Source organism: Battus philenor, unplaced genomic scaffold, assembly GCF_028537555.1.
Source record: "Battus philenor isolate CCGP_79_NKW_IND1 unplaced genomic scaffold, ilBatPhil1.0.hap1 SCAF_9, whole genome shotgun sequence".
Lineage (NCBI taxonomy): Eukaryota > Metazoa > Arthropoda > Insecta > Lepidoptera > Papilionidae > Battus > Battus philenor.
In genome coordinates, this window is record NW_027181759.1 from 5906614 (window position 1) to 5920730 (window position 14117).

The following is a 14117-nucleotide window of genomic DNA, read 5'->3' on the forward strand; positions in this document are numbered from 1 at the left end:
GGTCGTTGGAAGACACTGGACGCAGATCACTTCCAAATTGAAAATCTCTGGGGGAGACATATGTCCAGCAGTGGATGTCTTGATGATGATAATATTTTTTTTGATACTAGATGTACTCAGTCCCGTTTGAATTTATAAATAAAACACCAAAACGATAATGTAAAGCAGAGGTGTATATTAACATAGCATTTTTACAATAGACACAACTATGATGCCTGGCAATCCAGTGTAACAAGGTACAGGGTTGCCGTTTTTAATGTTCGCTAAACATCCGTTATCAAACATCTGTAAACCTAAAGAATGTCTTCAGCACTCTGGGATTTAAAATTTACAAAATCGCAAATAAAAATTACAATGTTTTTTGTTCTTCGTAGCCATTAAAACAAGTACAAATACTATCACACATACTGTTTTTCGGCGATGATAATCTCTTGTACATTCTACAAAAGAGAAATTTCACCAATGTGTGTTATTTGTAAAATTTACATCACATGCCTTCCGCATAAGTTAAGATCTTAAGTATACACATAATTAAAAAAAAACATTCGAATAAATTAAGAAATATAATATCTGTTTAATTAGACGTTTAGTTATTAGCGATAAAAGAAAATAAGAATAATCCTGATCGGATACAGAATCTGTTTAATCTCACAAATGAAATCACAAGGCATCACGTTCACGTTTTGACGGGCTTGTGGCTTTTCGTTCTTGTACTGGTGCCGTCCTTGTGGGCCGAGCACAGGGCCAGCATTGAGTCTATAGTTAGCAAGGCGGCGGCGGCGTTCGCACATATCGCTGTAATCTGAGCGTACGTGCGCCTCCGACACGCTGGCACGTCGTACCAGGAGCGCAGCGTCATAACTCCACACGCGCCGAACAACGCGCCGCCCGTGCCCGACCACCACGCGTCCACGTACGGGTCCGCCGCCGCCGATACCACTTCACCTATAATCAAATAGACTTCTTTGTGCTTATGATTGCCTAGTACTTCACTGACATTTAGTAATATAAGTTATACATACTATCTTTGTGAGGGATAATTATAATTAGTTATAACTTTTAATTATATAGGATTAATTAGTTATTTAGAAAAAAATGTTATTTGTTTTAATTATATCACATCTCTCCTCCTTAAACGAGGTGCTTTCCTTTTAAAACAATAAACCTATCTACCATGTTTAACCACTTCCGTTACTGAATCATTAAATGAGTTTTTAATTTATTAACCAATAAAAAATGTAACCAAATACGGTTAAATAACAGGTTATGAAAGGCACGTGAATTATCCACATCAAATTAACAATTTTAAGACAATATATGTAACTAAAGAAACATGACACAAATGTTTTTTGCAATTTTTTGGTATTCCAATACCATATATATGATACGAACTTAATCAATTTATTTTATATTCATTTAACAATTTATATAATTAAAATAGACATCTTAGTGCTTATGATAGCCTAGTACTCTCCTGACTTTTGGCAACGTATATGAGTATATTATTATTATATACTCTTTATATACGAGTAATGAAAGTAAATAAGGGAAAATATTAGTTAGTAATTAAGAAAAAAATATAGACAAAGCGATATGTGTGTTATATCTAACATCTTGTTATTTTATCATTAAATAAAAGAAAATGGATAATAATTAGTTTTTTTATTACAGATATGTATTAATTTTGTTATTACCGGTTAAAAATATATTTTTAGATGATTATTTATGGGGGGGAGGAAGCAGTGTCTTTAGCTCTTGCTACGTAATACTTCCAATTGAAGGTCGTAAACAAGGAGTGTTTAAAAAAGTCAAATTTCGTAATTTTCTTTCTTTAAAAAATTGAGAAAAAAATATGGAATTTTGTAAAAAATATGGAATAAATAATAAAATTTTGGAATTTTTGATAAAAATCGAAAATAATGGAACCCATTATCGAATTAATTTTATATATTAAAAAGAAACAGGAAAAATAATTGCTCATTGGTTTTTAAAAGTCTTTAAAGGTAATAAAGGGAATATGGGGACGCGGATACGCCTTGGATCAGCTATATGTATGGACAAATGATATCACTAGTAGATCCGGTATAACATAACTTACACAGCTCGAGGAAGTGGAATTTTAAGTGTGTAATCCTTATGCATACTAATTAAAATCACGGAAGTCGTAACACACGAATGAAAGTAAAACGAATGTGTTAAAAAATAAGCTAGAATTTCAAATGACACTGATGTCGCATGTATACCTTTAAATTAAATAAAAAAAAATACACTTACATAACTATTTTATATACTAGCTTCTTCGTCATATTCTTCGGAGTCCAAATAAGCTAGACTTAAATCGAATAGCATTAAGAAAGCGTTTGCAATAGCCAATGATGCAGCAATAATTGCGGCGGTTTGGTCTCCAGTTCTAGGGTACAAGGATTCGTGGCTCCTTGCAGCCAGGACCAGTCCACCGCTAACGGAGTATAAGACGACTCCGAGACTGCCGAAATACATGTCTTGTACCAGATCCAGCGGCGCGAAAAGCATCTCTCCTAAAACGAGGTACTTAGCTTTTACAACAATAAATCTAAACCGTATCATTTACGTCACTGAACTTTTAAGCGATATTAGTCTTTTTATAGGAGAAAATTTTTCGCACATGTACTCTTGTGATCAAAAAGTAAGATGATTTTTTTTTTCCTATGTTGGTTTAACTGTCTATGTTATTTGCCAAGAGTCTTTTTGTCAAAAGGCTTAATAATCTCTATTTTTCACATGTTTTTGGCAAATATTTAACTTTTACTACTTAGTCTCGATTGGTGCCAAAATCGCTTAATCTTTTGGGAAAAAAAATCTTCACAAACTCTACTCATATCAGTCTGCATCACCGTATTTTCCTGATTTGACTCCGTACGGCTTCTGGCTATATAGCAAACTCAATGCTTTGACACGATTGAGGAAATAAAACCGAATCGTGGAAGGTCTTGAAGGCTATAACCAGAAAAAAATATTGCGGCTGTTTTGAGGCTTGGAAAAAGAGTTAGGAAAAATGCGTTCCATTGCACGGGGTTTACTTTAAATGGATTGGAATGGATTTAATTTAAATGGAATTGTTTTGGTAGAATAAATAGAGAATTCACATTTTATTAATGAATTCACCTTACTTTTTGATCACCGTGTTATGTACGTAATAAAAAACATTGATACAAATGATTTAAGCCATTGCAATACCATGCCTATGATACGAACTTAATTGATTTCTTCAATATAAAAATATTTGTTTACATATTAATTATCTTTGAGATATTTTGAATATTAAAACATAAGCTTCCTCCCGAAGTAAGGTTTTTCGAGAGGTTTTCAATGCAATTTTGGTATCGAGGAGATATATTTAAAAAAATCTCTTTGAAGCTCAGTTCTCAAAGGGGACATTGCCAAATTGTTCACAGTAGGTGGTGGACTTTGTATCTAAAGAAATAAATCATCTACTCTGGTCGGAGCACGGACCTCTAGTGATTACTTTCTGTTCGTCAACATCAAGAAACCTTCGGGGGATGCATTTTTCCGAAGAGCACTGATGAACATTTTTCAAACAAGTTAGAAAATAAGGGTATTAAAGTTACTATATATAAGTTACATACAAATAAGCTTATTTTAATAATGAGGAAAATAAATTAAAAATGTAAGTCGGAATTTTTGTATATTTTTTCATGTATATGCCAAGAATACATAGAACGCCCCTCTCAAGTATTGATTCATGAATTTCATCTACGAACTTTAGGTACTATATTTAGCCGCTAGGTTAATTTACTAATTTTAAAATAAATATTAAATATAACAGAAAAATCAATGATTGATGATATACGAATGGTTCTCGATTTATTCAACTCAACAACTTAAGAATACAAAGGAATCCATACAAAGGTATAAATGCGACTCGTTTGTAAAGTGTGTAAATCGACAAATTGCGTTTTTGCGGTAACGCAACTGCGTCGGCTTTGCATATGAAATCTTAATGCATGAAATTGCTGAATCAAACAAAATACACATTTGTACAATTGCTTTATAAATCACAGTACACAATGCTAAAGGTAAGTCTTTCAATTTCGTACACGATAGCAATAAAAAAGGGTCTTAAAGATTACACTTTAAAAGGGTTAATCACTAGGTCTGATTTCAACTGTACACTTGGGATTGATGTCGTAAAATTCGGTAAAGGAAAAGATTTGTGTAGGACCAAATTGGCGTTACTTTGAAGAATAAGAGGATTCGATCAATTTGCAATCCTTAACAGTTTCACTACGCCTTTTTAAAACTGTATATCTGTGCAGCTTAATACCGATAGTTATGAAAGTACCTAGGTAAGGTGAGGTTAAGTCTAAATATTTGTTCCGTGATTAATTGATAAATGTACTATCTCAACATCATCACCATCATTTTAGTCATACTTACACTGTTAAACATAGATCTATTTCACAAATTTCCAATATGACCAGTTGGATACGGCCTGCATCCATCAACTTTAACAAAGTCGTTTGACCACGTTATGGGTTGTCGTCTTTCATCTTTTTTTCCACTAAGTGGTCTCCTCTATGAAGCCTTTAGACCCTCGTATTGTATCACGAATTCGCTCTAGTAGTAACCGCTCTGGATAAAAGCTTATGCATCATTCGTGATAAGTATATAAGATCGATATATGTAAAAGCTCTGGCTCTGAATATGTAACCACTATTTATAAAAAACCAGGAAACTAATCAAAAACAGATTTTCATTTTAACCCATCAATCAATCTGTCAATGCGTTATATAAAATTATTAACAAATATTTTGGTTACGTTGCACCAAAGAAGGTTTTTCAATACTGTTGCGTCTTTTAATGCACGGCACGTAATATCAGTAGCGTAGTTCTACGACTCTGTTTATACTACGTGCTGATGGGGTATTAACGTGTTTTGCCGTACCTGTATTAAATACGCGGAAGTTCCATCAATCAATCTACATCATTGGATATAGCCAGCCTATAAATGTGCTAATACGTGTTAATTTTTTTTATTTTTTATAGAAAAATCAATAAAAATCACACATCCACACTGAAAGTTTTTGGAACTGGCCAGTTTAAAAATAAAACTGTTTTAAATTTCGTAAACAGAACTCTATTTTTCACTAACATCTTGCTCTCGTCATTTTCAAGAACTTATAATTTAAAAATTACATTTCAAGTTTCATTGTGGATTTAACATTTAAAGTTTTATTTGCTTGAATTTTCACTATTTTCGGTTTAAGACTGAACCGAACTGAACAACTACTTGGCAGTGATGAACGATGATTAAGCTCTATTTCGCACTATACAATACTTATAACAGGTTTAACGAGTTAAAACGTAAGTAAAAACGTTAGTAAAACGTAATGATTCGGGTGTGTGATGTGTTTCAAAAGCGACGACTGAAATTAACATCAAAGTGCGGCACATGATACAGTCTGATTAGAGACTTATCTATCAGCAAATTAAAGTAAGCCTGGCACATTGGCAAGGAGCCAAATTCTATATATTTTGCACAATTATTCAGGTCTTAGAAGCTTTATGCTAGATAAATTAATGCACATCGTTACAGATAACGAAACGTGGATCTTTTGTTATGATACCGAAACCAAGAGATAATGTTGATGATGACTGTCTCCTTTAGAAGAATTTAGAAAAAAAATTCCGGGGAAAAAAGATTTTTTTAATGTTTTCTTGCTTTCGAGGTGAATTGTCAGTGATTGTTATTCTTCTTAAAATAGTAACAGCAGAGTGGTTTTTGCCAGTCTTTTAGGGGAAATTTCGAGAATAATTTTGCAGCACTCGACCAAACGTATAATCGAGACTTTATCTGGTGTAAAATTTGGTTCCATCATTGCACCACGTGTCTACGATTTATTTAAGAAAAAAACAAAATGCTTGTGTAATGTGGCTTTTTCTAGTTTAAAAGACATATCATTAAATAGTTATTGCTTTGATCACCGAATGTACAATGTATGTTTTGTTTATGAATTCAGTGCATTCGCAAAACTGATATTGTTTAAGAGTAAGAGCGTACCAAACGACTGGACTTGTTTTCGAAATGCAAACACAAACGGATTTAAATATGAGCCTCACCGACAATTTCTCCCGAGAGTACGACAACGTAACCCACATACGTGCCCGAGCAGAGCATGAACGTAGATATGTCCGTTAAATCGTAACTGTAATGGTGTAATGTTAAGCAGGCAACGGCTAGAATCTGAAACAATTAAATTTTACGTAAAAATATAAAATTTATTAACTATACGGTTTGATTAGTTAAAGGTTTAAAAGGGATGAATATGTTGCTGATTTGTCACCAAAAAGCTTAAAACCTTTTACAGCCTTTTAAAATTATTCTGTACTAAGTGATCACTCTAAAATATGTTAATTCATTAATTTTTCTATTTAAATGCGACAGGTATATAACTTCCGTTAATACAAGGTCTACAGGGACAGATAGTGAATAATAATTAATTTTAAAAACTGCATATTACCACTAATCCGAATTAAGAGAAAGCCTTCTTTTACTATATTATCATCACATTATTTATTATTAAATCTGAGACCTTTACTTAATTTTTGGATCGGGTACATTCACCCCTTTACAGTATATGCATGCATTATCTCTGTCCTACACTACCTATGTGACGTTTTATCAGTCGTGCGACAGAGATAATGCTCTACAGAGCCGAAATTAGCCGATTGTCTCTTTCCAAAGGTTCTTTTACACCTATGACCAATCCCCCCTGTATATTTCAGTAAATTAGAGAGCTTCTAAAGTTTCTAAAGCTTTTAAAGTTCACGGACCTCTCCGTTCCGTGAACTCATACCGATGAAGCTGTAAAAGCCGCAAGGTTAACAGCAATTACTTCTACAGAAACAGTACAGTACAGTACAGAGAGCTTCATATTTCCCGAAAGGCTTACTGCGACTGATCAACCTGAACACGGATTACTTGTCACTATGAGTCATTATTTCTTAACACAAATAAAATATAACTTAAAATTCATTTATCGTGAGATTTTCTGTTCGTGATTTCGTCTATATTAACAAACATCTTTATGAGTATGTTTTCTAAGAAGAAAAACATTGTCTTTTTTATTGGATACCAAGGACTAAACGAGTTATTTCAATGTGTGAGATTCAATTAACCTGTTATTTCCCATTAATGGAATTATAAGTAGTGGTCACCATACAGGAAGCTTAAATTGTTTACAATAGACTATTTGCATTTAAGTTTTGTCATAATATTAAAATAAATCATTTTTACCATTACGAAAAGAAATACATTCGTAATCGTCATTTGAATTTCAATTCGAACGCCTTCAGTAACCTTCGTCATTGCATTTGGTCTAATTTTGAGGAGCAGATAAGGTCACAGGCGGTAATTCGCAACCACACGCAAAACGCGTGTAAACGCATTAGGAGAGGTAAATATTTAAGTATTGACTTACCAATTCTAAAAATTTAATAACGCATGTCGGAATTAACATCGTCTGATGATATAATATATTATACTAAAGAGAATATAATTTAGAGATTTAACGATTATAAAAAGTCATCGAAACGTCACAAGTGACAACATCTTATCAGCCTTCAAATGAAATATTTTTTTAATTTTCACAAACTGTTTAAGATTATTTGTCTATTTTCAATACAAATAAAATTAAAAATTCATAGTCGTCGTTTCAGCCCATAGGCGCCCACTGCAAGGCATAGGTTAAAGATATCTATGATGGGATATACCATAATCACCACGCTTGGCAGGCGGGTTGGCGATCGCAGTGTGGTGTTCTGGCACGCAGAAGACGCTGCTGCGCATCCTCTGGAAACTGGTTGTTAATAATGGCAATCCTAATTAATGCCCAAAGTATAAATACTGTAAGAATATAAATCGATCCCGCGGCTTACGATCGCAAGTCTCAGTCGTCTACCGTTGGGCTACCACTGTTTGAAATAAAATAAAATTAAATAACTTGCGTAGATTCCGGTACGTTGAAGTTGAAGTTATTTATAATAAGATTAAAATTTAAATCTAAAATTTGTATTGTACTGTTTGGTAACTTCGTAAATAATTATTTTAGAAAATGGTTACAACAGTTTGCCTTTTTATTCCAAAGCGTGCTAATTACTTTAATAATTTCGGGTCAGTGGTAGCCATATTGTTAAGGACTGTAGCTTACGTATCTTAAATAAGAAATGCGAGTATAAAATTACATGGTCCATGTTATACAGGTTGACAGGTTACAGTTGCAAAATCTCTACAGGGATTTAAAGATTTTACACCTATTTCCGATGTTCTTTTATGAAGTGATTATTTTAAAATATGTTGCATTAATTAATTTTTTGTTGAAATGTAACAAGCCGTTATCATCTGGTACTGCAAGGTCTGCAGAGATAGGTAGTAAACAATAATTGATATGGAGCGTTTTGAAAATTTTGAAAACTGTTCTTAATACTATATAGTTGCGTTATTTATTATAGTATTCTGTAATTATAATTTTTTGGATAAACTTTACCATATACTAATTGAGGGCAAATAAGTAACATATCCAATCACCCTATAAGTCACCAAACAACAAACATCACTTAAAATAAATAAGGGAAAATTCACAAGGAAACTAACGTGTTCTGTAATTAAGAATACGAAAGATATCTGCTGTTTAATAACGTGAGAGAGATGTCTCCGTGGGAACATTACAAAATTAATTTATTCAATAACTTTAGGCAGTAGTAAGTGATATAATATTGCAAAAGGAGTCGGCGGGGAGCGAGAAAGGAAGAACAACGGAGCTAGTAGTATGCAAAGGCTTTCCCTTAGTTTTGACAAAAGGCATCAAAGAAACCTTTACCTAGTAGAAATCCGACAAAAACGTGTAATTGTCCCCGAAACGAATGGATTATGTTGGCTATATAAAAGTAGTGTAGTGAGTGAAATTTCTAGGTTGATGAGATGTACTAGATATATGTAGATATATACGAGTATATTCTATTTTAGTGTAGCTTTTAGAATTATTTTGTATTCATATTTGTGTTTGTGTCATACTGGTGTAAAATAATTATTTATCTTGGATTTTCTTATATCTCAGTGTTAAGCGTAGATGTGGTTTCATAGAATATTATCCAACACTTATATATAGCACTATATGGCTCATTACCGGTACAAAATACTACACAGTATGTATCACCATTATTGGTAATACATGATGGAAATACGTTCTTATAGATCAGATTTCCCCATGTAGGGTCAACGGAATTGCAATGGTGTGAGAGAAACCCCCACGATGTTCCGACATTATTGCTATATGTTTGGCCCCTGGAAGCATTCTGACAAATCCACAGTTCCGCCGCCAGCAATCGTTATCTTTCATCTCGATAAAAAAAATTCTCCTCTCACATATACATATGCCGGAACCTAAGGCTTTTTACCATTCGGCCTTTTCCCTTTTTGGTTTGTAGTATGAATGACAAAAAATAGTTCATTTAATGAATTGTCTAATCGTCATCTACACCTCGATTTCTTCGCAGCGATGCCATTTGAAAAGCAACAAAGTAATGACATTTAAAAGTAGAGGCATATTTTGTAAAGCGTGCCATAGACAGTGATTGTTAAGTTATAAAGAGCGCCATTACAAAACTTATTCTCAGCCGGTGTTAGTCGAAGGTTACAATTTTACTATTAGTTCGAGATCATTACAACTAAATAATGCAATGATTGTATACACAGACAAGTTGCAAACGCATACATTATTGTTATTACAGACAGACGGTCCATTTCTATTTAAAAAATTTAAGTGAACCTTTTTGGTCTGCATAGAATTATAAATACATTTATGCTAGAAGTAATTAATAGGTTAATTAAAAAAAATAAACAAAAATGATTATGTTTTGCACTGTGCCAAAAATATCATAAAAAAATTCTATAGCATATTATATAACAATATTACTCCGTATATATAAAAGTAAATTGTTACACCTAGGGGCAAACAGACTGTTTGACCTAGGTGAGTCCAATTTCTAGGTAGAGGTCAAAAGTCAAATCCAACTCGGCTATGTAGCGTTCGGAAAACTATGAAACATCAACATGGGCTCACAATCGATTAACGAGCCATTAAGAGCACTATGTTTGGGATTTCTTCACGAGATCAAATCATGGATGAGTAATGAGCAGTGAACAGGCCCCATAGTGCACAGTGGATGGACACCGGGGCTTGAAGGTTCTGGTGCGAAGATCACGGACTGGCAAAGCAAACGTGGACTGACAGCCTTGTCAGATCTACGGGGGTGGCCTATGAGCAACAAAAAAGTGGACCTCCTACGTCTAAAATGACGATGATGAGAAAAAGACGATTAATCTTTTAACCTAGCTATGATTGCTATTACCACCACCTGTTTCTACATTCTAATTAATCACTTTCAAGTGAAAAAATTACTTTTAGTCCCAATGCAAAAGTTTAAACTGTATAGGTTAGTAAAAAATATGTTCAAATCTGTTCTGTCGGTAGACTAAAATACAATTTCAATTACGAATAACCTTACTTAAGAATAAAAATTGATGTATTCTTATATAATTTTATCATATTCCATTCGGTGTCTCATTTATAATAAACAGGAAAAGTAAGAATGCGTATCACGAAAACGTGGCGTTATTTATATGGTAACAACGTAAAATTTTCTTTTAATATGTAAATATTTCAATTAAAAGACGATTCTTTTGTGCATGAAATGTTTAACTTTTATTTTGTTTAAATTTTGACATCGTGTAGATGTCGTGTTACTTTTCCATTTTATTTTCGATTCCGCCCAGTATCGTCCGCGAGATTAGAAATTTCATTTTTAATTTTTCATTTCACTTTTAGATTAAATTTGACGACAAAACGGTAGTTAAGCGACCGCCAAAGATAATAAAATTTACATAAAAGAGAAGAATTTTCGTTTCAGTCCATTTTAACTGTTCCTTTTTTTATCAAGTCAGGTTTGAAAAGTTTTTAAATTCAGGCTTAATTAAAAATACCTTAGATTAACAAGTGCAGTGTTTAATTTATTTATACATCGCAATAATATCTTTCGATTTTAGAAAAGCTGATTCTGTAGAACAAACGTGATTTTATTGTTATTTGAATCTTATCAAATTAAATAATATCGTCGTGATCAATGCTACTGCAGCGTTAATTTTTACCAATCAAGGTTTTTCATTCATCTTTTGTTTTCTTTGACAAATGTAGTTTTTTCGTTAATGAATCTATACGACCGATTTTTTAAAATGGCCCCTGCTATTGGGAGCCACTCGTTCTCCCCTGTCGTATTTATGGGACAGGGCATTACAATCTTATTTATAATATATAATATCCTTTATTAAAATATTTATTTACGCTCTCTATTGAACAATTTTTGCTTGTTTACATAAGTTTCTGTTTTATTTATTTTAGATTTATTTATTTTGCATTAATTTTTCCCCTTATTTCTTTAATTACTTACCCGACCGACTATCTTTATTCCTATTAATTAGGTCTTCAGTTATCGTTCTGCAGTATCGTCACTGTTTATCAGTGAGACGATGCTATCCTCATTAATTTTTATTTCTAACAGGAATACTATATTACCGATTATGTTTATTAAGTTTAATGAGTCAGATCGCGGGGGCGATTATTTTTAAACCTTTTCATTACTTAGTGAACGTCAGTAGTCGTTGTTACATATTCTATCTAAACGGATTTAAACGTGTAAGTATTACTGAGTTTGTTTTAGCTTATTTTAGGTAGTGGTGCTATCTTGATGATGCCATCTGAAAAAAAATCTGTTGTTTAAAAAACATAAACACATTTTTAAATATATACTTTCTACGTGAAACCCTGAATATATTTTTTGCAAAACTAAAATTGATTCTGTGTTCCTCTATAGTTTTCAATCCCCAAACGTAAAGTCAAATATCGAATAAAAAATCAAAATAAGTAACAGATTTTGTTACAACGAGGTTTCATAACGACCCGTTGCCCATTGAAGGGACAATGAAATTTATTATTGTGTTACAAAACTTATATCGGTTTTATATTGTTTTTCTAGAACATTCACGAAGAGTACTCAAATTATAAAAATAAGTAAGCAAAACATAAATTGCTACGTTCACATTTAGATTGTTTTATTTTATAAATTCACATGGAAAAAGGTAAAATTACTTTTTGATTTTGTTGCTTATCTTTGGCATTAAGGTCGTGGAGTGGTGACTACGGACCGGCAAGAGCAGCATAGGAGGTCCACCCATGAGGTAATCAGCCGATCTTACACAGGTCGGCGGAAAACGCTAAATGAAGGCTGCTTTTATTGAAAATCTTAGAGGGAGGCCTGTCTAACAGCGGACATTCTACGTCTGAATTGATGGTTATGATGAGTATGACATAGCTGTATGCGTAAAACGCATTTTTATGGCAAAAAAATCAGGAAAAACGGTGATAAGCTTAATAATCTTTTCATCATCACTGGAAAGAAAGATGAACAGCGACCACTAGACCGCAGCCTCATACGCTGGTCCGATCAGGTCCGAATCTTGCTGGATATCATAGTAGCCCAAGCATACACACCGCCAAGACCACGATAACAAAAACATTTTATATTTGTAATTGGTAGGTAAAAATACTTCAAATTAGCTTATTTCATTTAAAAAATATGTACATCAACAAATTAATTAGCATAAATTAAAGCAACGTGAATAAACCATATTCGTCTTTCCTACTAAATCAAAATGTCAATTCTACTTTTGTCAAATAGGCAACAGTGATTTCTTTAAGCAATATTAAGGATTCTTTGAAAGTAATCTGATTTCATGCTGTTACTTCGACAGATAATAATCGATTTCAACAATAGATAATACTATACAACTACTCGGATTGAACTGAATGGAAGCATCTTCAATACGGGGTTTTACGTAAAATCTATTTCAAACGGACTCCGTCGCTATGATTGAATTCTTCGAGCGGCGTCCGGTAAAATGTACACGGATTCGAGCGTATATATTTAAATCGGCTAACTTTATAAATTTTGTATCGCAATATATGTCTGTAGCATTTTAAAATATTTTTTTTCGGAAATTTACATACGACTTATCTAAATTAAATATTAATACATATCAATAACTCTGTCTATATGTAACGTTTTCATATTTATACTAAACAATTGAATAAATAATAGTTATTATAAAGTAATTTTTATGTAAATATTTTTTTCTTTCTTAATTAAAAATAAATAAATTCATGAGCAACATTTTCTACTGTCCTAAAAAATGTATTCGATTCGGAAACATCGTTTGGGCTTTAGTCGGTGCGAACCCGGCGTAGCCCTTTTTCATCCACGGAAAGGTGACCTTCCGACCAAAAATAAAAAGCGTTATAATACCCACATTTATTATCCAGAAGTTTGATCCACAATGAATAACAAATCAAAATAGTATGATTAATTTTCAGTTTATGGCATAACATCTAAGTAAACAAATTGGCCGTGGGCAAAAATGACCATTTTTATCCCGATGGTAACATACTGCTGGCTGTATTATAAAGAAGTAGGTGATGACATAAAAGTTAAGAGTGTATATAGGTGGGCTATAGGTATATAGGTAATAAAAATCATTATTAAATAACCAACGATAGTCATTAATAATTTTAATGAGTAGTAAATGACAAAATCTTCAAATTAGGAATATGAACAGGCCAAAGGCAGTCTGTATTTGGATTATATATGGCGCACACAGTAACTGTTCATCCACTGTTTCATATAAGGCTGATTTTAAACTATCTCGACGTACAACAATAAACATATTCCATATCTTCCTTACAGGTGCAAAGTTATCAGTAGTTTTTCGTTCTTTACTAGTTAATTTTTCATCTAATCAAAGACAATTTAATAAAAAGTCGAATCTGTCTTTAGACATGGTTCCTACACATTTTGTCCTACTTTAAGCTGGATCGAACAGCTCTGCTCTGGTGAGATGATTATGACTTGATTTTAATGCAAAGTAAAATGTAGAGCAAAAGAAACGTTTGATTACGCTAAGAAAGATAATTAAAACATCAATTTTAAATTGTTTAATTTTAGATAAA

At 32.7% G+C, this 14117-nt stretch overlaps 1 protein-coding gene across 1 annotated transcript; it reads right to left on the reverse strand.

Annotated features, from left to right (window-relative positions):
• Positions 1–676: 676 nt before the first annotated feature.
• Positions 677–7567, reverse strand: LOC137932281 (uncharacterized). Its single transcript, XM_068775888.1, has 3 exons — positions 7482–7567; positions 6121–6244; positions 677–945 (listed from the first exon to the last, which is right to left on the reverse strand). Exons 1-3 carry the CDS (start codon positions 7518–7520, stop codon positions 677–679), a joined length of 432 nt encoding a protein of 143 aa, XP_068631989.1. The 5' UTR covers positions 7521–7567.
• Between the last annotated feature and the right edge of the window lie 6550 nt (positions 7568–14117).

What these genes read in the sequence shown, in the direction of transcription:
- LOC137932281 (XM_068775888.1), bottom strand. Translation starts at nt 7,520, where the DNA reads ATGTTAATTCCGACATGCGTTATTAAATTTTTAGAATTG. An exon ending in TTATTAAATTTTTAGAATTG is followed by an intron (nt 6,245 to 7,481) that starts GTAAGTCAATAC and finishes TAATTGTTTCAG; the next exon opens with ATTCTAGCCGTTGCCTGCTT. An exon ending in ACTCTCGGGAGAAATTGTCG is followed by an intron (nt 946 to 6,120) that starts GTGAGGCTCATA and finishes ATTTGATTATAG; the next exon opens with GTGAAGTGGTATCGGCGGCG.